This window comes from Prinia subflava, chromosome 3 (genome assembly GCF_021018805.1).
Source record: "Prinia subflava isolate CZ2003 ecotype Zambia chromosome 3, Cam_Psub_1.2, whole genome shotgun sequence".
In the NCBI taxonomy this organism is placed as follows: domain Eukaryota; kingdom Metazoa; phylum Chordata; class Aves; order Passeriformes; family Cisticolidae; genus Prinia; species Prinia subflava.
Window position 1 is genome coordinate 19,368,954 of NC_086249.1, and position 24,363 is coordinate 19,393,316.

Consider the following 24,363-nt stretch of genomic DNA (forward strand, 5'->3'; position numbering starts at 1 on the left):
GCAATCCATCCGGAGAGCAGCTGAGCGGAAAAGGACAGGGATGGCCTAGTGGACAAGCTGAAGATGAGGCAGCAGTGCGCCCTCGTGGCAAAGGCGGCCAACGGTGGCTGGGCTGCGTCAGGGAAAGTGTTGCCAGCAGGGTGAGGCATGTGGTCCTGCCGCTCTAATCAGCACTGGTGAGGCACCGTCTGGAGTCCTGTGTCCAGTTCTGGGCTTCCCAGTATGTGAGAGACGTGGACATACTGGGAAGCCCGGCGAAGGACTACAGGGATGATTAAAGACTGGAGGATCTCTGACCTGGAGCACAGGCTGAGTTCATTGGGGCTGCTCAGTCTGGAGAAATGAAGCCTCAGAGAGGTCTCATGAGTGTGTATAAACGCCTGAAGGGAGGGTGCAAAAGAGACTGAGCCAGACTCTTTTCAGTGGTGCCAAGGCCCAAAGGCAATAGACACAAATTAAAACACAGAAGGTTCTCTCTGAACACCAGGAAATCCTTTTTACTGGGAAGAGTAACTGAGCCCTGTACCAGGTTGTCCAGATATGCTGTGGAGTCTCCCTCCTTGGTCATATTCACAAACTGTCTGGACATAGACCTGGGCAACTTGTTCCAGGTGACCCTGCCTGAGCAGGAGGGAAGAGCTGGACAATCTCCCTAGATCCATTCCAGTCTCAACTACTTGGTGATTCAGTGCTGGTTAATCAGTGAACCTGAAGCAATCTATCACAACTCTGAGTCTGATAACAGAATTTTATGTTAGGGCATTGGATGGGAGTTTGACACACCTTTGCCATTTCTTTGTTAATATTTTCTGAAATTCGTAATGTTCTGCCTAAAAATGAAGGAATGGTGTTTTTAAGTGAAGCTGTTCCATGCTGTGGTACATAGTTGGTGTACACTCTTTCGTATGCTTGCCGCATTGATAGAGCCACTAACTGACTGAAAGCTGCCAGAGAAAGAAATGAAGTGTGTGAGGTGATCGCCTGGAAATCTGAATTCATTTGTATGGAGGACAAAAATGCCAGCACATCAGCCATGCTTTTCCTGTGCCTTGCTACTGTGCTCATTACACCTGCTAGTGCAGAGGATTAATGTGTTTCAACACACAGAGACAAATTAAGATTTTCCCTGAAGCCCATCTGCTTTTTTCCCCTTAAATCTTTACCTGCAGGAAGGAATTAGACTTGATTTAAGGGGCAGAATAGAGGATGCAGAGGAATTGAGCAGTTAATAGAAGGAGGTTGGCAGCCTAAAGTAGAGGGATGGCAAGGGAGAAAACAAACAACTTCACCAATTAGGAACAAATTAAGGATGGAAGGGATCTGTCAAAGGATAAACCTAACCCACCGTGTTGCCTTTTCCACTAGTTAAAGCTGCTGATGTATCATATCATATCATATCAATCATATCATATCATATCATATCATTTCATATCTAATATCATATATCATATCAATCATATCATATGTACATATGTACAAATGGACATATGAAACCTCCAGTTGTGCCATTTTCAGTGCCATTGCAGCAATGGCAAACCTTTTTTATTCATTTGCTTCCAAGAAGTAATTCTGGAAATGTTTCCTCCTTGAGAACACCAAATGTTGGTATTCCCTAACATGATGCTTTGATGGAAGAAGAATAAAAACAGCAACACAGAAAAAGACATATGTTTTAATCCATCATTAAATAAGTTTGCTAGAAAGTATAAACTTTTACAAAAAATTTAAACCTTTACCTTGTAATAACATTTGAATGATATTAATGAATGAAAATATTTGTAATGTTAGTGTAATAGCTTAGTAAACTTACTCCCAAATAGTCTAGCTAACTCAAAAGGACATACATTTCTCTCACACAATTGAAAATGGAGTAAAAATTGAGGTGAAATCTAGCAACTCACATCATTTAACAGAATAGAATATTTCTACCCAACAACTGTAGAGAATTTATGTTCCCAGACTGCAAGTCTGAGCTGAAATTTGTCTTGACAATATGATGCTAATGTCCCTGCTCTTTCTGCAAGTGTCGGACCTACAAGCACAATCAAGATCTCAGAAGGATTTTGTCTCAGTTCTGCTGCATTCTTTGTCCTGAACGATGTCAGTGCTGTTGAAGAATATAAAGTGCAGAGATCATTCAAGATTGGAGAACTGACACATTTTGAGCAAAACAAAGGATCTTTTCTGAAAGATAAAACTCCTTCCTATGGCTGAACATACCACATGTATATGAATTGCTCAGTCATCAAGGTCTAAAGTAAAATTAAGAGAAGGGAGAACATAGACAACCAAAAAGGAACATGACTTATGCAATATTTTTTCATTATCTGCTCAGTCTACATTTGTATGGTTAGATATACACACATATGATACCTCATGCTATCATTTTCTATCCCTGCATCTACCTGAACAACTGTTACAGCTCTCAGAAGACAGAGGAACAAAGTGTGGAGGTATTAACTGTCTGGGTATATTAAGCTTGGATGATATTAAAAAATTAAGTTAATCACAAATTATGTTTAAAGCAAGTATTTCCTTTAGATTATTTTTAGTTTCAAATGCTTGATAGGAACTCCAGGAGTTTTCTCAGAAGGTGGGGAAGTGCCCCGAAGTTCCTCTTTCTAATGTGATGCTTTATGAGAAAGTTACTGGTACAAAGCCTCTGTGGCTCTGCCAAAAGCATTTAGGGCTCATGGTTAGGCAGGATGTTTGAAAATAGATGACCTTCAAGTCCCTTCCAACCCAAGTCATTCTATGATTCCATGGGTAATAGCCTACCTCTGATCATATTTACAGTGATGATTATGATTCACAGATTGTGATTTAACTCCTTCTGTCTCTGAGACATTCTGTGACCCATGCAGCTCCGCTTTCTCCACTGACTCTCAGGATTTTACATTGTCACAGTGCATAATAAAAGATACAACAAAAAGGTAGTCATGCAGACCGGCAGAGCATTATATTTACTACCATTCTGGAGCAAAAAAGGCAGAGAACACTGGGCAGTAGGTTTCAGCCATCACACAAAAATGTTGCATGTTCTGTAGGGCTTCTGAGGAGGAGTCTTGTTCTGGCAGAACCTCTAAAAACATGGGATCTCAGACTTTGCTGTGTGCAGAGGTGGTTCCCAGTCGGCAGTCTGGCTGATGGCCTCAATTTCAAGATGGATAGCTTCTAGACTGCTAGACTGACACCTAGAATGGATCAATATGTGATTTACAGAAATGTGAAAAATAGGAGCTGTAAAGGAGCTGATAGTAAATGTCCAGTTATCTTAGAATTTGAGGAAAGTGCAGGTGGGGCTCAGGACCCTTGGCTGTATAGGGAAACAGGACTGACTGAGAAATGCATTTCCCTCTTGCTACAAGGAAAATAGATTCTGATGTCAGCATGATTCAGTGCCGAATAAAACCTGGACTGCTAAGAACTAGTCTCAGAACAAAATAGAGAAATGAAATGCCAGGATCAAATTCTGTTCCCAGTACAAGATGATTATTTCAGCCCAGTGTGTGGGCAGCTTGTGATGGAGCAATGCCTTGATACTCTGTTCAGCTCTGTGATGACAGAGTTCCTTCCATGCACTTCATGTAAGTTCAGTTCATCCCTGCCCCAACTCCACCTCTCTTATAAATGGTGATAGGCAAAAAAAAATTATATAGTTCAATGATTTTAAGAGCCAAATCTAACCCAAACCCAGAAAAAAAGAAGGATGAAACTACAGGAAAAGGTGGCAAACTGGTGCCATGGCAGTCTCACAGATCACAAAAAAGGGGGAGATGTGGATTTCAGGATGAGACAGGAGAAAGATGCTTTGACTTGCTGCAGGATGGACAAAGTTGTTACAGGAAGTAAATTGTCCTATGAAGTTTAGCTTAAGTCCAACATGAACCTAACTTTCTGTCAGCAGCTTGCAGGTAGGTAATGGGATGATTACAAAGGGTAAAGCGTGTGAGTTGAGGGATGATGGAGCTAAATGACAAGTAGTAACTTACTCTGGTTGGTAGACAAGTTATTTCTGTTCTTCTTTAATATCACAAAACCCAGAAGAAGTGCAGAAGTGATCAGTACAACCACAGCAATAAGTGGGCCAAAGAAATTTATCTTTGCTTGCTCCATTTCTGTCTCTTGTATCTCTGAATAAGAAAACGGAGAAGATACACACAACAAAGATTTAATTTGGTGACAATTACTTTAAACTAATTACTCTATCCCAAAGTTATATGAAATAGAAGTTTAGTGACAATAACTTTCACTATCCAATAACTAGTGAAACTACCTGGTCTTACCGGTCACTTCAACAGCAGTTAAGCAAAGCACTCTTCCTGAGGTTTGGGTAAAATGTGAAAGATCAGCATCTCACTTCATACAAGAGCCTATGAGGCAGCTACTGTGCCAATGCTGCTCTGTGCTACCGTGCAAGTTGGAAAATGTTACTACTTGGTGTCTATTGGAAATGATGGTCAAAGCCTAATGAAATGCTGTAAGGGATGTGAAAGTAGCAGGGAATTCAAAGGACTTTCCCTCTATTTCTGGTTTTTGTGTTTTTGAGGTTTTGGTTGGCAGGGTTAGCAGCTGATAGAGCTTCAGTTATTGCCAAACAAAACTTATGTTTGTGTGGAGTTCCTGGTTTCTTACCCACCATCACTGCTTGTCAGGTATCTATTTTCATAAAGCCAGAGAGGAGAGAAGAATTGAAGAGAGAAAAGGCAGATTCAGCATTATAGCCAATATAACAATTTCAAGACTCATGAGCAACGTGCAGAGCTGAACAAACATTGGAAGACTTCTGGATTGTATTTTAATAGTATTTAAAAGTCCTAGAATGCAAAGACATCAGAGACAGTTTGCTGTATCTGGTGTTGATAACTTAATCTTTTAGATAGATTTATAATAAGGAAACTTCATTGTGGAACATTTTCAGAACAAGTGGCAAATTTATTTTACATCTGCAGTAGTAAGGTGCATGTTTATGCTACCCTGGTAGGCTTTTCTGCAATGCTACCATTCCCTCTTGGCTCCCTGTTCCTGTTAATTGAAGCAACTCTCCATCTTCAGCATTGTCTAAAAAAGACACGTGCAAGCCAAATGAGCTTATGACCGAAGTGGGAATTGTCTTTATTTTGATGTTCTTGTGCCATATCTTACAAACAAAAACATGTGATAAGACATTTTGCTGGTCCAGAAGATAATTAAAATACCGCTTTAGTTTAAAGAAAGGATCAGCCATGTGGAACCCTGAGATAATCCGTCAGTAAAGTCATAATGGAACTCGGGTCCCCTGCTTCTTCTTGTGAGAGGTGTCCGAAAAAAAGGACACAATCTCAGAGAAGAAAAATCCCCAAATAGTCATTTTGGAATGTGCAGTTCATTCTGCCAAATGTTATGAAAACCACCAGGAATGCTTCTAATATTAGTCCAAGTTTCATGGTCTTTAGACTTAAATTCAGCACAGTCTATTTGGCAATTTGTGAGCCAAATATGTTCCATGGGACTGTTCTGTTTAGCCTTCTGCCTCTTTCTAAGGAATGATTAGGAATAGCAGCTCAAGCACTTTAAACCAGCTAAAGACCCCTTTTAAACTATCAGGACAGTCAAACTCTGGAACAGTTTGCTGAGAGAGGTTGTGGAGTCTTTATCCTGGGAGGTGTTTAAAATTCAGCTGGATAAAGTGCTGCGCTACCTATTGACCCTACTTTGAGGGGAGTGGTTGAACTAGATCATCTCCAGATGCCTCTTCCAATCTTACCAGTTCTCTGATTCTGTGAAGTGACAACCTCTCCTATCTCTCTGGAGCTCTCTGGAGCTATCACCTCCAGAGACTGGTTGCTCCAGAGACTGGTTGCTGCCTGATCCAGACTCCTAGGCTGTCTAGGTTGCTACTGCAGCATCTTCCAGGGAGGGGATCAATAGGGCTGTGTTCTGGATCGTGTAGCAATTCCCTCTCCGTGCCCTTTCTTCACTGTAATAAGATTTCCCACGTGGAAAGGAGAGGAAGTTCAGTGGTGAACAGGATGGAGAACATACAACCCTATTAACCAACTTCTACTCCTACTTAGAGTTTACTCCCTGCCTCAACCATGCTGCTGTCTGTGATCAGCTGTGCTGCCGTACTGCCTGCTCCTACCCATACAGAAATTGAAATGGGCAAATGGAGACTCACCTATGGCCAGTGGGACTGAGACAAGATTTCCCAGCTGCTCCCTAAGGTAAAGCAAGCAGCTGATATTAGTGTGGCCCTTTGAAGGAACCGGGATATTCAGCCTGCTGGTAACGTTGTACAGCTTCGTCACAGGATCCTGTGAGACATCCATGTGAGCTGTACTGCTGCGTGTTATGTTCTCATGTGAAATTAGCCAAGTCATCTCCTTGGGCTCTGGATAACCTCCATTGGAAGAACAGGAAAGATTCAAGTATCCGTTGGGCTTTAGTTCCCCGGAATGCAGTTCTGCTATCACAGGTTGACTATAGTTGGCTGAAATAGAACAAAGACAGAGCATTATGAGCCAGCCACACCACATTTGTGCCAGTCCCTGCCAGTTATTTAAGATTTTCAGACACAAACAAGTCTAAACAGTTTTCTTCAGGAAGACAATGGGCATTTCAAGAAGAGATTTGTATGGCTTTTTTTTGGTGTGTATGTCAACTTGCTGATTCTTGTTCTCAGGGTGTCTCAAGGATGCAAGTCTGATCAGCCAGACAATGGGCATCTGTCTCTCCTACTTCTTTCAGACATGTTAATACCTCAGAATAATGAAACCTGACCTGCTTACACATAAGGGCTTAAGCAGAAAATGGGAGGGGACCACAATGCTCCCTACCTTTGGCCTCCTGAATGGGCATGGGGAAACCTACAAATATCCAACTGGGAAATGTAAAGAAAGAAATAATCTGAGAGAATTCAGGTGGAGTAAGTTCAAAGTGCAGTGCTGTCTTAAGTAGAAATATCCCTGGTGTCTGTCAGTACTGTAAGTAAACATTTTGCAGCATTTAATTTATCATCACTTGGGGGTAGGGTTCCCTTAGCTTAGTTTTTCTGATGGAAATGACTATAGCATAAGGGTTTTTTATTTTGAGTCATTGAATACTCATCACAATCGATGAAAAACACACCTGTTGCTTTAAAAAGCCAAATTTCCCACTCAAGAAATAGTGAAATAGGATTGGAAAGAACTCTTTAAACACAAAATATGAATGATAAATGGAAGCTTTTAACCAATACTCTCTGTTAATTAATCTAGATATTCTCAACCAGGATTTGTTTCGTTACAGGTTCATAGTAAAAATAATAGATTATAATGAAAAAGGAGAAGGAGGGAATATTGACATAATACTGACAACAAGCTGCCATGTAGCAAGTTTAAAAAAGCCCCAACAACCTCCCAAAAAATCAGAAACAAATCCCAAGCAATAGACTCAAGATTCCATTCAAAATGCTTCATTATTTTAGGGCCAATAGGACTAGAGACAATATGGAGAAATACTGGAGAAGGGAAAAGGAGTTCTTACAAAAATGTGAGTCTGAAGAGGGTCTTACTCTTCTGCTCACACACTCCATGTGTTGGAACAAGGATCTAATCCTTGCCCTAGAGAATTCTTAATATGGATGAGTGAAGAAACATGATGTTGCTTTTATTTTCTCTATCCTAGTACACAATGCATAGGATTTAGCTTAGTCACGTAAATCCCCCCAAGACAGTTGATGGCTATGAATTCAAAATGGAAAATGCCCCCCCTTTTTTATATTCCAAAATTTAGTTAAGTTGCCCCTCAGGAAAGCTCAAGGTCTGACTTGCTTAGCTGACTGCTGTCAGACTTCTGGTCTGGAGTATTTATTCTCTCCTTGGTATTTTATAGGGATGACAGGAATTTAATCCATGGCTATGAAACTTGCCACAACATCCAAGTGATTTAAGGGCTTCAATCTTATTGACAGTAAGCAAGTGGAAATAGTGGAACATACCCTGCACTTCTCTTTTATAGCTTCTGGAACCTCAATTTACTGAAAAGTGATGCTGGCTGCATGCAGGGTGTGGGCTGCATATATGGGGTTTGTGTTTGTTAACAGAAAAGCACATTTCAGGAAGTCTTTTGTATTTAAAGATAGTGTCTCCCACAAAAGCTTTGGGATTATATTAAATACCTCAAGAAATAGCAGTCCATCAAACCCTTAATGTTTTTCTCAATGGCTTAATCACTTTGCTTTTGTCCTATTTTCTTCAGTGACCATCTGCCTTACTTCCTGCCAGACACTGACTGTCACTGAATGAATTAATTAGCTTTGATTTTTTTTTTTTTTTAATATCCAGTATTTTACATGTGTTTCAGATTCCCATATTCTGGAAACAAAACTTGTCTCATTATTCTGTGTTATAAGGCAATCAGATTGTTTTAATATTTCTAGTTGGACTGTATTTTTACAGCCTTCAGGTAACTCTGCTAGAGCTTTTTCCACACTTTTCAGTTTTTCAACATCCCCTTAAAAATGAGCAACTCTAAGTCTCTCTTGTGACATAATTTCAGTCTCAACACTTCGAGTAGTGTGTACTTTGAAACAGCTTCCCTAGTCTCACCTACTTCCCTTATTGATCTATCCAGAGGAAGCACTGCAGACATGCCACAACAGCAGATTTTCCAGTTATGCTGCTTGTCACCATGGTCTCTAGCTTGCATTTTTAAGAGCCAAAGTTTTCCACTGCGAAGCCTTCCCTTTTTTTCTCTGGAGAAGGATCTAAGTCCGTTGTTATACAAGTCATCATGGCTGAATGAAATACATCTAACATACATACAGAATCCTAGAATCTCTTGAGTTGGAAGGGACTCACAAAGATCATCAGGTCCAATCCCTGGCCCCATACAGAACACCCAAGAGTCACACCATGTGCCTGACAGCATTGTCCAAACTGTTCTTGAACTCTGTCAGGCTTGGTGCTGTGACCACTTCCCCAAGGAACCTGTCAGTGCCTGACCTCCCGCCCCTTGGGTGAGGAACTGTTTCCTCATATCCAACTCGAACCTTCCCTGACACAGTTTCATGCTATCTGTATATTGTACTAATGCAAAACATAAAAATAACATGTTTAAATTTTATTTGATGGTACTGCAGTATTTCTGAATGCTTTGTCACCAGGCGATCTAGAGAGGTTTGTGTGAGCGCCCCGTCATTCTTGTACAGCCCTCAGTTTTCCTTATGTCCATTTTGCATGTTACATGCCAAACTACAAAAAACCCTCTATGTATGATATGAGATTCTAATTAAAAAGCAGCTTGTAAGCAAAGGTACATTTCAATATTCTTATTTTTCATCTAATTGTTCTGAAAGGCTTGAGTTTTTTTAGAACATGGTTTTATACTGCTCCTTCCTTTGGGAGTTTATTGAACAGAGTAATTTGGAAAGAAGACAAGAGCACATTGTTAAAACTGTCTTCCTAAGCTAAACCTTAAAAGGTGTAGGAGATTTAGTCCAAAGTGTGAGACATCTGCTCAGATGTTGCTCAGATGTTGGCTAAGCTGATAACTGATTCCACTGTTTGAATTGACTGAGGAGTTGATGCTACACAACTTCTTAAATTGGGAGCCCTGATACTGCACATTGTGAGTTTCTGAGTTCCAAAACTTCACTGAAAATATTTCTCCAGTGGATCCTGGGAGAATCAAAATTAATAATCTGTGTTTTCTGTCTGTGGACCAAGGGAACACTTGCTAGTAGCACAAAGCTAAATAGGGTCAATTGTCCTGGTACTTTGTTTTTGGCTGCTGTTATACTTGGCCTGTTCTCTTTTAGAGCAGTATGCCGAAGCCTGAAAACATCAGTGCAAGTTAGAAGCTGTTTTATTAATGACTAGCACTATCCCAGTGGAAGGCAGAACATGGGCATATGGATAAAGGTTACAAACAGAATAGTTTAAAATAGAGAAACATTAGGATTATAAATTGGGAATTTTTTATAAATTAGAAAATGTGAAGAAAACATTGGTGCCTCACTGCAATTACCCTGTTAAAAGGTTTACTGCATTTTCCTCTGATTACAAATAATTCTCTGGTGCAAAAAATCAGGTTGAATCTCATCAATGTATGTACACATTTTTTCTTCAGAGATATTTTCTGCTTTCCTTTAAGTGAAGATATGAATTTCTACTCTTCCATGTGAGCTGTTCTTTTCTTTATTTTCCCTGTGATTTATATGATCATAAAATAGCTGTGTGTTTGCAGAGATCTTGCTATGTTTCAATTCTAATTTGCCCCCAATGTTGATAACTACTGCTACTTTCAATAGAAGGTAGTCTGTCAGATGCAAATAAACAAGTTTATTTTCCAGAGTCCTAAAAGCCATAAAACTTGCAGGAAGCAAGTCCCTTATCCATCTTTAGAAATTCTGCTCCACAGCAGGCACATTTTCAGGGGCTTGGAGACAGGAGCCATATTTCTGGACTGAACAAAATCACAGAGAAACACAGACCAGATGGCAATCAAAAGAAATTACTTACCAATGATGTGCAGTGAGCACTCAGATGTGTGTATGACCTCTGGTGGTCGTTTAGTTATTTTTTGCATAATAATACACTGATAGTGTCCCTCATCCTCGACTCCTGCATTTAACAACTGCAAGGTCCATTTGCCCATGTCCATCTTGGTGCGATTTATGTATTCAGGACTGAGGTTCTCATGTTTTTCTTGGCCGTAATATACTTCGTGCACCACTTTATTAATGTCTTTTTGCCAAAAAATGATTAAATTCTTTACGTCAATTTTCTGAGAGTTTGGAAAATAGCAGGATAGGAGTACAGTGTGATGGAGAAATGCTTTGACCGGAAGAGCACTGGCAGCAATACCTAAGAGAGAGAGAGAGAAAAATCAAGATGTACACCAGCTACAAAAGGATACCAAGTTGCACTCAGAGACCCAACACTTAACAACAACAGAAATAAAACTGCCAGCATTTAGACAGGAATTCTCCCTCTAGGTATGACAGGACACGTAGTTGTTCAAACTGACTCATTTAGTGTTGTGGAGTTCAGGTCGTATAAATGTTTCTTATTTTTCTTCCTATATTTTACTTTCCAAAGAAGGCCTACCACACAGAGATTGTGAGCATCTATATTTTAGAAGACTTATCTGCAGGCCAAAGATCCAAACAATTCTTGCTTGCAGCATCCTGAGTGTAATGAGATTCTGACACAAAGAAGATAGTTGCACAATTTCTGTTTAAAGAGTTAATTCTCCTAAGTAAATAGCACAGCATTAAATCTTTGAGGAAACTGTGAAGTACACACTGCGTAGTAAATGTGAGTATCTAGGGAATGCATGACCAGAAGGTCAGAAACAGGTGAACACTTTGAGTCTCAACGAAGAATTAATCTAAAGTTTAATGACAAATTAAATGTCAGATTTAACTGTTCTGTAATTAATTTAGAATTTAATGACAGAGTAAATGTCAGATTTAACTGTTCTGCTGCTGATCTTGTGAACAAAGATGGTCAATAAACACAATTATGCCTTCATGCAAAGAAAGGATGAACTGCACTACACAAGGGATGATTTTTCTCCTGCTTTCCCCTGTGCATGTGTCCATTATTATCAGTGGTGGTCTGGGAGGACTGTGTTTTCTTGGAATAAGAAATTCAGCTCACTGTCCCAGAAGATACAAACATCTCTGCTGTGTTCAAAAGGAGGAGAAGATTTACAGTCTCTCTCCTGGTGCAGTTTTGACTGTTCTTCCAGAGAACCAGACTGCAAAATTATCTCTGTGGCTGCCTCCAACTCCAGTTGTCCCACATCAAACTGCCAGTTTTCAGTTTAGTACTACTCTTCTCTATAATGCACACAGGTGATCCACACACATTTTAAAGACAGATTTAAATTGAGAATTTAAGAGCAACATAAAATAAGTGTAATGTAAAGATATAAAGTTGAAGAGAGAAAGTACTTACTACATATATTTTATAAAGTCCCTGCACACAATTTAAATACATGTCACATAGGCTATATGACCTTGATTGAGCAATGGAAGTAATTAATACTACTAAGGAATGAGCTTCTCAGTGGATGAGAAAGTATCACATAGCAGGACACAAACAACCAAAACAGTTTTAACAATTACAAACGTCCCTTTTACCTGGGAGAAGTATCATAGCACAAAGGAAGAATATGCAGACCTCCATGGCACTGTAAGAAGGAGGAAAAAAAGAAATATGTTAGAGGTTGAAAACATTCCAGTACTCCCAAAGAAATGGTAAAACAAGTTTTACAAGAGAGAGAGTATTGAGAAAGTTAATCTCACCTTTTTCCATAGACTAGTGCAAGGACATCTATGTGTTTCCCAGCCTTTAGCAACCACAACTAGCATGCCATGGCAGTTCTCTGGTTTACAGAGAAGGTGATGTGGTGCAAGATTACTGCAGACTGTGTATGCCATGGGAGGAACACTGAGTCCCTGAGGTCCAAAGGGCAGGACAAGTACCCAAAACGCCTGTAGTGGAGGAAAGAGGAATGGGGAGCATGCTTGGCCTGGCAGTGTGGGGAAGAAGATGGGGAATTGAAAGTAGAGGAGGAGGAGAGTGTGACGAAGAAAGAAGATGTGGGGGAGACATCTCGGTGATGTCAGCTACCGGAAGTGATGGAGTGTCTGATCTTCAGTTTTGTGACAGGACCCTATCTTAACAGCAAAGAATAACATAGAGAAATCCTATGATATATAATACAGAGAGCTGATGCTAAACAGCACATAGCTCATGGTAAAGAAAAAATTAGTTTATCTTTAGAAAACAAGATAAAACCACTGTGTCTTGTCTCCTGAGTAAAACACCTCTCTGGCTGTTTGGTTTATGTGCTGTAAGGGCCCATAGTCCTGGTAAAGAGCCAAATGTCATTCCCATGCACCCTGAGACTAGAACATGCATCTGGTCTGTGTTTGCTACTTTGCATTTTAAGCGGAACCTTTGTGGTTTTTGTGTGCCTTTTCCATATATTTGGGAGAAGCCTCCATATCACCCTTGCCAAAATACTTTGCTCTCCTCCTTCAAACAGCTCCAAAGAAATCTCTTTTGCAGGAGCAGATGTAAAATTCTCCAGCTCTCATACTACCTAAAAACAGTGAGATTGCTGTCTGCTGTCCTCACTAGTAGTGTGCTTTCCTGTTGTTGGTTTCTCTTTTTTTGTCATGTTTTATTTTAGGCTGGTACACTTGGGTCTTTACCTTTACTCCAGGTCTCTGGTGTCTTTTTCTGTTTAATACAAAATTCCACTCAGTCCACTGACATGTTTTGTGAGTGTATTGTAATGTACAGGACTAACAATGGTATTTTTTCCAACTTCACCCTGCCTTTTCTTAGGAAAGGGGAGAAAGAAGTCCACGTGGCTTGGAGGATATAGTTAATTTTCTTTTGATCCACCTGTCATGGCAGAAGAGGCAGAAGGGGAGGGAGGGCTCATGCAGAATCCATTGTCATAGACAGAGGTAATTTTTTTCTGCTCCAGCCACGCAACTGCATGGTAAACTTTTATCAAGGGGTTTTCCCCTCCCAGGCTGGGCTCCACTGAAGTGAACCAGACAACTGACTGCCTAAGTAAAAATGCCTGTGGCAAGCCACTGAAAAGGACAGAAACTGCTTTGCAGCCATCATATTTCCATCCTATAAATAAGAATTTTGGCTTTCAGTCAAGTGAAAAATAAAGGATAGCTTTTTTTTTTTTTTTTTTTTGATTCAGTGCAGATGTGTAAGAAGAGAAATTAAAGCAATTCAGCAAGTACTGGCATAAGTGAAGAGAGCGTACTGCATGTTTTGCAATGACTGTCTCACAGAAGCAAAGACCAAAATCAGAACTGAAAATGAGAGTGAGAGATAAAAAGCCCAGGCAAATATACCAAATAGCACTGCATGCCTTTTGTTATGGTTTGGATTTGGAGCTGTGAAGACAGAAGTCTCAGAGTTCCTACAGTTTTTCTGGCTGCTGTCTTCCACAAGAAGGAGCATTTCTGGGGTGCTGGCATGAAAAAGGATCCTGTGAGTCTGCAGAGGGGTGTACACCCAACTTTCCTATGGAGGGGAATTGCTTGTCACTGAGTGTGAGTGTGACAAGCTGCTTCTCTCATGGGAGCTGCTTTACAGAGAACTGCTGAATCATTAATTGGGCTGCTACAACTTCAGTGCTGCAAGCAGCTTTTCTTCTCCTTCTTTATAAAATGCCTTTAAGCAACAAATGCAAATCCTTGGAGCCGGTGTCCAGAAAACTGAAGGGAGGAAGGGGAATTACACAGTATCACTGTGGGCTACTCACACCGTTCCTTTGGCATATTCAATACCAATGCTGTGCTCAATTCTCTCTTATTGAGGCCATTGAAAATCTTGTTGTGTCCCAGAATTGACCAGCAGTGAAAGGGGTGCAGATAAGAGAGGAAAGACATTGTGGGTCTGTGAGTGGATGTGCAGTTTTGCTGTTCACAGTGCATCCATCTGTGGAAGTGGCACTTTTTCATAGTGCCAATGATAACTGATGAGATGGAAGTGGTTGGAAGACCCAGGGCTTTAAAATTATCTCTGAAATCCTGAATAATGTAAGGTCAGTCCACAGGGAGGTAAACATTTTCTCTTTCTAAATAAAGCTAGCATACATGGTGTGTCTTTCTTCCCTTTTGGAGCTTTTTCAGCCATTCCTGGAGGTATCTCCATGACTCACAATTACAAATCACATGTGGATGTCAGAGATGAAAATGGAGAAGTATATTAATCAAAATTATGTCAATATGGAGTCAGGAGACACACTCAACCTTTTATTTACTATGTCTGCAGTGCAGTCACTGAAAGGAGAAACCGTATGAGCACATGCACTTTACAGGCCTGATTCATGAGAGCTTTGGTTTGGTCCAAACTGGTCTGAGAAAACTCATGAGGCAGTTCCCACTTGGCTTAGTACAGGGGGATTCCTGTCCTGTGTCATAAAATCATAGAATGTTAGGAGTTGGAAGAAACCTTAGAGATCACTAGTCCCAATGCCCCCTGCCATGGGCATGTCCCACTGGACCAGGTTGTTCCAAGCCCAACCAACCTGGCTTTGAACACTGTCAGGACTGGGACATCCACAACTTCTCTGGACAACCTGTTCCAGTGCCTCAGCACCCTCACAGTAAAGAATTTCTTCCTAATATCCAGCCTAAATTTCCCCTCTTGGAATTTGTACCCATTCCTGCTTTTCCTATCACTACAGTTCCTGATGATGATTCCCTTCAGACACTGGAAGTTTGCTATGGGAGGGGCTCTAGTCCTCTTACCAACTTTGAGGTCTTCCTCTGGGCTTTCTCCAAGAGTTCCATGTCCTTCCTGTGTTGGGAGGAATCACCTCCCTCAGTCTGTTGACCATGTTTCTTTAGATACAGCCCAGGGTACGCTTGGCTTTCTGGGCTGTGAGTGCACACTTCCTGCTCATGTTGAATTTTTCATCAACCATCACGCCCAAGTCCTTCTCCACAGGGCTGCTCTCAATCACTTCACCAGCCTGTGTCCCTGGGATTGCCACAACCCAGGTGTGGGCCCTTGCACTTTGCTTTGGTGAACTTCATGATGTTTGCATTGACCCACCTTGCAAGCATGTCAAGGTCCCTCTGGATGGCAAAGAACTCTAACATCAATGTTTGGGAAAAAGAGCAACCTTTACTTTTGAGGGCAATTTCCAGAAGGCCCTGTGTGACTTATTTTGAGATTGGTTTTCTCTCTCCTGTTCCTCCCAGTCCATCATGTGAAAACAGCATGTAAAACCCCAATAGACACAGTGAAACATTAAGGTCTTGAAGTAAACAAGAGCTTTGTATCAGGTATGCTTGCCTGGGTTTTCATTTGCTCTCTTTTTTGCTGCTTTCTGTTTTGGATGTAGTCATTATTTTTTGAAAGACATTGTCATCTCTGTGCTCTTTGGCTCTTAAGTTCCTTCATTACCCTTAAGTTCTTTCCAAAATATTACTTTCTTGCATATTCCTGCAGGTAATTACCAAGTTTTCTTGCAACAGGTACACTTATTCTATGGGAAGACTCTCCTGCCCCATGTTGAACTCAAAACAAAACTAAACACTGAACTAGTAAATTACTCTTTTTATTTTTCTAGCGTGGGGAATTTTTCTAAAATTTCCATCCTGTGCAACACTGAGCAGCTCCATGACCAGTGCTATAAGCCTCTTGGAGGCAGGACACCAGTGACAAAGCTTTCCACTGTTGACTTGGAAGCTATCCCAGGGGTTTGTAAATTAAATTATCCTAAAATGCATTTACCAGCCTTCCCCCATGTTGTAAATACAAGTTGGTTTGTATACATCTTACCAAAGGAAATCACACCCTAAGAAAATTTCCTTAACATGGCAAGTTCAGAGGATTCTACGATGCCCTCCACCCTAATATTAAGCCATATGACCGTACAACTATCCAGCAAGGGACATATTTTAAAAACATACATTACTCAGGCAACTTGTGTTTCCTATGTGCTTCCCCAGTCAGAAAAGTGCCACTGTTTTAATTAATTGCAAAACATTTTCTATTGCTCATTCTTTTAGAACTATCTTTCATTCCAAATTGCATTTAAAAATTCTGGGGTTGTTGTTTAATTGTTTTTTTTATTACATGAAGAAAATCCAACCCTCTATCTTCCTAGCGGCTGACTTCTCAATGCATTTCGTATCCCTTCCCATTCAGCAATATCCTTTTATTGTATCTAAGATCTCCAGAACCATGACTTTCACTATGATTCTCAGATCACTTTGCTCAAACATCTAGAAACTCTTCTTTTAATAACAACTAAAACCCACCAATTATTTAAATAATACCTTTGGTCCAGAGATCATGGAGCATTCCAGTGCCTCTGCAAGCAGAACCCTTCATCCATGACGTGGGGCAGGTAACTCTGGAAGGGCACAGCGGCTGCCTAATGACACAGAGTCCCACTGCACAAATCATAGGACACAAACGTGTTCTCCCTGCAAGTGAAACTGCAGGGGAAATTCGCAGGGGAAGAACGTCATCAAACCAGAATTAGACATTTGTTTGGATTAGCTGTGGTGTTTGAGTTCCATCTAAAGGACAGGTCAGGTGTACGTATTTTTCCACATTTTAGGCCACACCTGGCCACAGAGTTGGCAAGTTGGTTGAACCACTTCTGCATCACAGGTACAATAGGCAACATCTGTCCGCCTTTCCCAGCTGTTGCACTTGCATCAAGGCTTGTAAAGCGAACTTGTCTGCTGGGAAGTAGCAATTGCTGGGTTCACATCTCACCAAATCACAGCAGCCTGTTTGACTTTGCAGTGAAACAGAAAGGGAGCACACCCCTGTTTCCACACTCACAATTTAGAGGTGACAGCTGATTCACAGGCCAGTCAGTTGCTGGAGACTCTTCTAGAGTCATTGTACAGAAGAGGGAATGTAAATACCTATTCTCAGGCTATCCTTCTTCCAAGCCTCCTATTTCTGCACAGGACACTTTGCCTGGAAATGGCATCATGGCTACACAATGCAGTACAGGCATAACTTCAAATAGCAGTTTGCAGGGCACCTCTGGTGTCAAGGTGTGTGCTGTATACAGAAAGATGAATCTGTATTTGATTCCCAGCTATGCAAACACAGCTAACAAGGAGTAGCCACCATGCAATATATTCTATGCTTAGTCCTCAAGTGTTAAATTCTTTATTTTCAGGAGGAGTCTTTCAAAATCAGCTGGGCACGTGACACAAACCTCATACTGCTTTTCAAACAGGAGGATTGCTGATCAAGGGCTACTTTTCTTGCAATAAATTAATCTCAATTATTAAAGGAAGATGTGATATTCAGTAGCTCAGTTAAATGAGCCAAGCCTCTGTTCTAGTGCAGAAACCACTCTGGGGAGACATACTGATTTTCTCACAGTGCTTCTTATGGCACATTAACTTTACAAAGGTAAAGGAAAAGATTCTGCCTTTCGGTTTTGGTTTCTCCCTTCAACCACCAGAACTGAGCTGTGAAGAAAGGACCTAATTCCTGTTTTCACTGGTGTAAATTAGTACCAGCCTCCTTATAATGTGCATGATCAGACAATGCCCTGGAGATCCACTTTGGTCCTTTTACCCAGGTCCTGATAAACATCCTGCTCCAGGAATTCAGGAAATGATTGTGCTGATGCCACCATAGGATGGGCTCTGGCTCATTCTGCTATAGCCTGGTCAGCTTGCTCCAGGAATTAAGGGATGTGTGTGAAGCTGCTATGATAGCAGCTGTGGCACAAATGAAACAGAGAGCAGCTGTGGAATCACTTCATTAACAGCAATTATGTTTTTATTAAGGTGTTCTCCTACTTGTTTATAGGAGCATTACAAATGCTTGTGTCTAACTGTCCAAATCATTATCAGATAAAGAAAAAAAGGCTGAAGCATTCAATCAAAAGCATTACTACAATACTGGGGAATGCCTTATTTCTTTCTCCAGTGTTCCTCTGTCATAGGCAGCAAAATACTCCAGTATGGATCTTGCTTGATAACAGAGATGTTCATCCTTTCCTCTGTCCTCAGTGTCTGTCTTCCACCATGTGCAAAAAGCTCAGATCACAGAAAATCCGCCCTTTCCTATCACAAATACGTTTGTGCTACTTATAGCAAGTGCTCTCTGTGCAAAAGAAGCTTCCTCTTTTTAAGCTGAAATTCCCCTTTCAAGGCACATTTAATTCTCTCACAAGTGTCAGTGTTATTCACAGTGTCCCTGAGCTGCTGTGTAGCCCCAGCCTTCATGAAAAACTTTGCTTGGATTTTGCCTGAAGGAAATAACCCTTTTTGAAGAAGTCTAAGTTCTTATGGCTGGCAAATACCATTCACTTTCTTTGCTTAAATGGGTCTTCAAATATAAAATACAGGTTTTTGGCAAAGACTGGAGTTACTACAATGAGATAAAAAAAAAAAGCAGCCTGTCCTTCCCCAGTACTTCACTGCTGAAAGTCACTAAGTTAATTTAAGAACTGATGACACAGTAAAAATATATCTGAATGGATTGTTATGTAAGAACAGTGATATCACTACTGATTCCATAATGTTTATGGGGAATTGAAGAAATTTAGGGCCATATCTATGCCACAGCTGCCCTTCTTGCCATATTCTCGTTGACTTTTTTATATGACTGAGTAAAGAAGTTGTGATTATGTGTTTGACTATTTATATGTATAATTCTTCGATAAATTGATAACTTCATTTTCTTGTACTGCTGATTTATCTACATGGAATTTGATTTCTCCTGTAACCTCATTTTGATTCTGCCAGCTTAGTAAAACCTTTTTAATTTTATCATCCATTTAGATTTGTTTCAAGTTGGCTTGTGAGCATGCAGTGAGCTCATAAAAGCCCAGCTTAATGAGTGCAGTTGTTCTTGCCAGCTGTAGATCAAACAATATTCACACCTGAGTCTCTTTTGTCTGAATCACATTTTATACATGGCATTCAAAAAGGGGCTGCCTGGGGAAAAAAAAAAAATCCATCCTCTATCCTTTGCCTATTAAGTATCTGTATCTATTGCCTATTATTAGAAATGAATTCCAAATCAGTTTCTGTATGCACGTTTTTCTTTGCCCAGGACAAACTACTCAACAGCTCTGATTAAAAATAGAGAAGTAGGCTGTTAGGAGTGAAGAAGGGAAGTTTTTTCTCCAGTCTTTAGCAATCAGAGAACTATAATTTACTTTTAACAGTTTCCTGTGTATGCAGCCAAAAGAATAATTTCTTCAACTAGATTGATTGAAGACTAATTGGACCTAATTTAAGTGTTTCCCAAACATATTCAGCAAAAATCTAAAACCTAGAAGCATTTACAGGCTTCAGATTTTTTCCTTGCATGCAACTTAGTCTTGCGGTTAACAAAAAAACCAGGAGAAGTGCATAGGATTTTCAGAGATGATGGAGTATCCTCCTCCCACTCTAAGATGTCACCAAAAGTAATGATGGATGAGACTTAAATATTGCACAGGAAGAAATAAAATTGGAAATGTTAAATATTCTTTGTCTTTCTGCCTACAGAGTCTCACCATTTATGCTGAATGTCATACAAATTTATTGAGGTCAGTTTTCATCTGAGTCAAGTCCCTCACCAGCCATGCTGGTTGCAGTTGGATTAGAAAGGCAGTGCTCTTTGTATGAGCCGGGGTAACTTTTGATGAGATGGGATGTGGTTCCTAGTTCATGATGAAAGATTTGCTATGCATTTGTAGGTTAGCTTTACCTATACTTTTATTGATAATAATATGTATTTAATGGGGATAGCTGTGCTGGCAATGTATTGCTTGTGATGCTTTTTTAAAAACTTGTTGGGTGACATCTGAAATAGAAAACCAATGTATCTAAATCAGAAGAGAATCTAAAAAGTTTGAAGCAAGACAGAGACAGTGTTTAGTCAAGGAAAGAGAAGCTAAATCAGGCTTTAATTGAAACACATAAAAACTACATGAGAAGATCATAGAGAGGCAGGGATTTTGCAGAATAGAATTAGAGGTTAGCAGCTGATAAGGTTTTTAACAAGAGGTCAGTGAGAACACTCTAATAGTCTTAGGGGGGAAAACATACGTCATGGTAGATCATAAATAAAACGTAAGCAATTATTCAGAGACAGACTGAACTTGAAAGCCCAGGCTTAAGAGTGAATTTTCATTACAATTTCATCCGCTTCTTTGTCTGTTGCTAAAAGAAAGACCTTGAATTTGAAACTGAAGAAATAACAAAGATAACAAAGTAAGGATTGCAAATAGATCTACAAATTGGCACATACAGAAAGAGAAAACACGTTCTTTGTTGAGCCTTGGTCACACAAAACACTGTGTGTATTGTGACTAATACAGCACAACTCTAAAAGCTGACAGGTATTTGGAAAGATGTTTCCTTGTAGCCTAGATTCCAGCTCTGAAAAGGTTTCCCTTGGAGATACGTAGCAGCAAGGAATGGATGCTATGGTGCGCACAGACCCTCACTGAAATTTACAATTGTGCATCAGGGCCGCAGGTTAAAAAGTTTTGGCAATCTGGAACTGCTTGTGATATTGCAATACACTTACATTATGATAGGATTGTAGGTGCAAAAGATTGATTGAAGCATGTGGGGACACATGGGGACATGTCTGCCACCCAAAGCACAGGTGTGAATGCTGCCAGCAGCCCAGGCACGCTCAGCAGATGCCTCAAGCTGACAGAGGGCCACAGTGAGGATGGCTGAAGTCTTAATTTTTGCACACAAAGGTACTACTTACCAGTTAATGTTAGAAAGATTTTACTTATGGTAGGCAGATGTTCTGTGGGTACTTATCAGAGTGAGAAAGGTATGGGATAAAATGATCAAAGGCAAGCAGATCTGGTGTACTGAACCATGTGAAGGTGTGGAGAGGTTTATTTTAGAAAGCTGGTATTGAGTTGTACTGAAAAGGAGGTAAAGGACATCCTGAAGGAAGGGGTCTTAGTGCTCTAGGAAATGGTGTGGTCTGAAAATAAGTGCTGCCTCCCTTGGGAACCTCAGAAAGCTTCCAGAGGAACGGTGTGATCCAGTGCCTAAGGCTGAAGGAGCCTTCAGGAAGGCAGGTGAAAAATCATGAGGAGCCCAGAACTGCGGTGATGGCAACAGTGGCAAAGAGAACCACCCATTTTACAGTGACAGAACCCCTTTAGCCATATGTAGGATCTGAGTTTTCTGTTGAAGGCATAAGGGATGGTAAAATATTCTTCCTTATCCCTAGAGTATTACATGCTGATGCAGAAATCATGCCTGAGTGATTAAAAAGCAAGATGAGTTCCATACAAAGGTGTGTTACAGTAAACAACAGGGAAGCACCCAAGGGATTGTTAGGAGGTATCTTGACTCTGGAGATAGGATTAGGAAATTGTTTTGGCAAAGTTCCCCTAGAGTCTCTGGGTACCACCAAGGCTAAAACCTCTGCTAAGTGGCTTGAGGGTACAAAGTACAAAAAAGATTGAGAAACCAAGCTGTTTTGTTTCTGCTCCCACAGTCACAGCTCACTCAGAAATGAAAGGCATAGAATATTACCAAAATGGGTTGTACTTGACAAATCTTAACATCTAGGGAAGGTGATGATGCATTTTTGGCCATGAATTGATGAGGCAAGTTTTGTAGACAGAGAAATATCTTTTATTAATCCAACTATTGGCAGAAAAAAACATGAGGAGCTTTAAAAGGCTTTAAAAATGCCTTATAGCCAGCTTTCTTTTTCCTGTTGTACAAGTTGCTCTAATAGGAAACAAGATCTGTCTACAAATCTTGTTTCATTTAGACTATCCTGGCTACATCAAGACTACTATTATAATTAAGGCTTTGAATACCCACATCGAGAAAACAAGAAATGCCAAACATAGTTCATGGGGAGAATGCAATGCTTCCAAATGGAAATTCTGGCAATTGGCACACTGAGGAGGGAGTCACCTACATGAGTCCATGGGAGAAACCTGCAAAAATATGTCTTCAATCTGACCACTTTCTAGGATTTGGCTTTCTCATTCTAATAGGTACCTGATTTCCCTCAGGATTCCCAGTCTAAAGGCTTGTTCTGCTGATAGGCACCTTCATCACCTCCTCTAAAAAGAAGGATGCACCACTCTATCATAAGGACACAAGCAAATTCCTTTTCCCTTCTTTAGGAGGCTCAGGTTCATCAGGAGATTCTGACTTACTTTTTCACACTGCAGGACTACTTTGTGTACCAGGCTAAAGGCAGTCCTGCCGTAGGACCAAATCCCTTCTGAACCAGCTCCTCTTTGCAGAGAAGAGTTACAAAATCTCTTGATCAGAAAAGAAGGAGCATAATGACTTCCATTTAGCAGTGCTTCAAGTGGGATGTGGGAGCTCTGGGTTCACGTTGCTGCCCTCAGGACTGTATTAAGAGTTTTGTGTTAAGTATTATTATGCCAAATGCACAGGCAGTGGCTCAAGCTGCGAAAAGGAGACCAGGAATGACCTCTTCTTTGAGACTGCTTGCATCATGCAGCTAAAGCAATGTTCCCCTTTTCTAATTCACAGGTTCAGGAGAGGCTGAGAATTGCCATCTACCAGGGAATAGCTGTCTACAGTGCTATTCCATAATGTGAGAGTTGGAAGCATACCAGCATCTGACAGGCAGGACTGGGAATTGGCCTGCACCCTCCCTACCTCTGAATGAGAACTCTAACCACTAAGCAATGTAAAAATAGTCCCAATCCAATTGGCAGAGAGAGACATCATTAGTCTAACCATATTTCCAGAGGAATAAGTACCTGCAATCCGATTTTGTGCAGAGACTCATTCAATAAATATGTTCTGAGACAACCAACCATGTCAAGTCCATCTAAGAAGACAATGAGAGGAGAGACTGGAACTGGCTCTTAGTAGGGCCTGAATTAGTAAACTGTCTCTAAGCATGTCAGGTTTTGTCACCTGGAAACCTGAAATCCTGGAGGCCTAAAGACTTTAGGCTAAATAACAGCTGAAAAGGGGCTTTTATCTAACAAAGTCTGTTTGGATGCCTTCAATCCAGCCTAAGTGCTGAGAGATTTCAGTGGATTTGTCCTAACTGGACAGACTTTTTCTCTGCTTTCATGGCCAGGGGCAGCTCCTGCACTGCTTTTTGTTATATTTTTGATCCCTGGTGAGTACCAATGTCTGCTGAAAATTACATCCCACGTCTTCTCAACCCATAGCAAGGAAAAAAACTTCTGGAGATAAAGGAAATTTCATAGAAGGTCCCTACTACAATTCCTAGGAGCCATAGCCAGCAGTGCCTCTACCCTTCAGAAAAGACACAGATTTAAAATTCTGGTACCAGGGCTCATTTTGGCAAGGCCTAACAGTTGTCCAGGAATGAGAACTCTCAGGCACACCCTGCTTAGTTTTGATTCAGAGAAAGAAGAAGTTGCTATTATGAGGCAGGGGAACTACACTTAATCTCCAGTCTTTATTTAATGGACTGGATCTTACAGGATGTTCCAGTTAAACTGGGAGCAAAGTTTATTTAATATATAATGCCTGCATTTTGAGAGACGGAGATTAAAGCATCCAGTGCATTTGGAGAGGATTTCATTCTCATGGCATCTGGTTTCACAACTTGTTTAAACAAAATGTATTCTTTGATGTGGAAGTGATGCTAACATGCAAGGGAATAAAAGACATGAAATTTAAATACAGGGAATGAGTTTACAAATACATAACCCTGTATATATGCTGATGTACTGAAGTGCTCTTGTCTCATACATCCCGTATACTTATTCACTCTTTTTATATATTATGCCAGCTGGAAGAATTATGACATTTGAGATCACAGCAGAGAGAATATCCTTTTCAATTCCAGTCTTCCCCAAGCATAAGACAATCTGGCAATCCTCCTAATAAAAAATAAACTGGCTGAAAAT

At 40.5% G+C, this 24,363-nt stretch overlaps 1 protein-coding gene across 2 annotated transcripts; it reads right to left on the reverse strand.

Annotated features, from left to right (window-relative positions):
• Nucleotides 1–1,530: 1,530 nt before the first annotated feature.
• Nucleotides 1,531–16,935, reverse strand: CD86 (CD86 molecule). 2 transcript variants are annotated; one of them, XM_063394264.1, is made up of 6 exons: nucleotides 16,805–16,935; nucleotides 12,113–12,162; nucleotides 10,485–10,829; nucleotides 6,161–6,472; nucleotides 3,993–4,133; nucleotides 1,531–3,194 (listed from the first exon to the last, which is right to left on the reverse strand). In XM_063394264.1, exons 2-6 carry the CDS (start codon nucleotides 12,156–12,158, stop codon nucleotides 3,175–3,177), a joined length of 864 nt encoding a protein of 287 aa, XP_063250334.1. In that variant the 5' UTR covers nucleotides 12,159–12,162; nucleotides 16,805–16,935; the 3' UTR covers nucleotides 1,531–3,174. The 2 variants fall into 2 exon arrangements, with proteins under 2 accessions (XP_063250334.1, XP_063250333.1); XM_063394263.1 differs by lacking the exon at nucleotides 16,805–16,935 and adding an exon at nucleotides 12,278–15,662.
• Nucleotides 16,936–24,363: the final 7,428 nt, after the last annotated feature.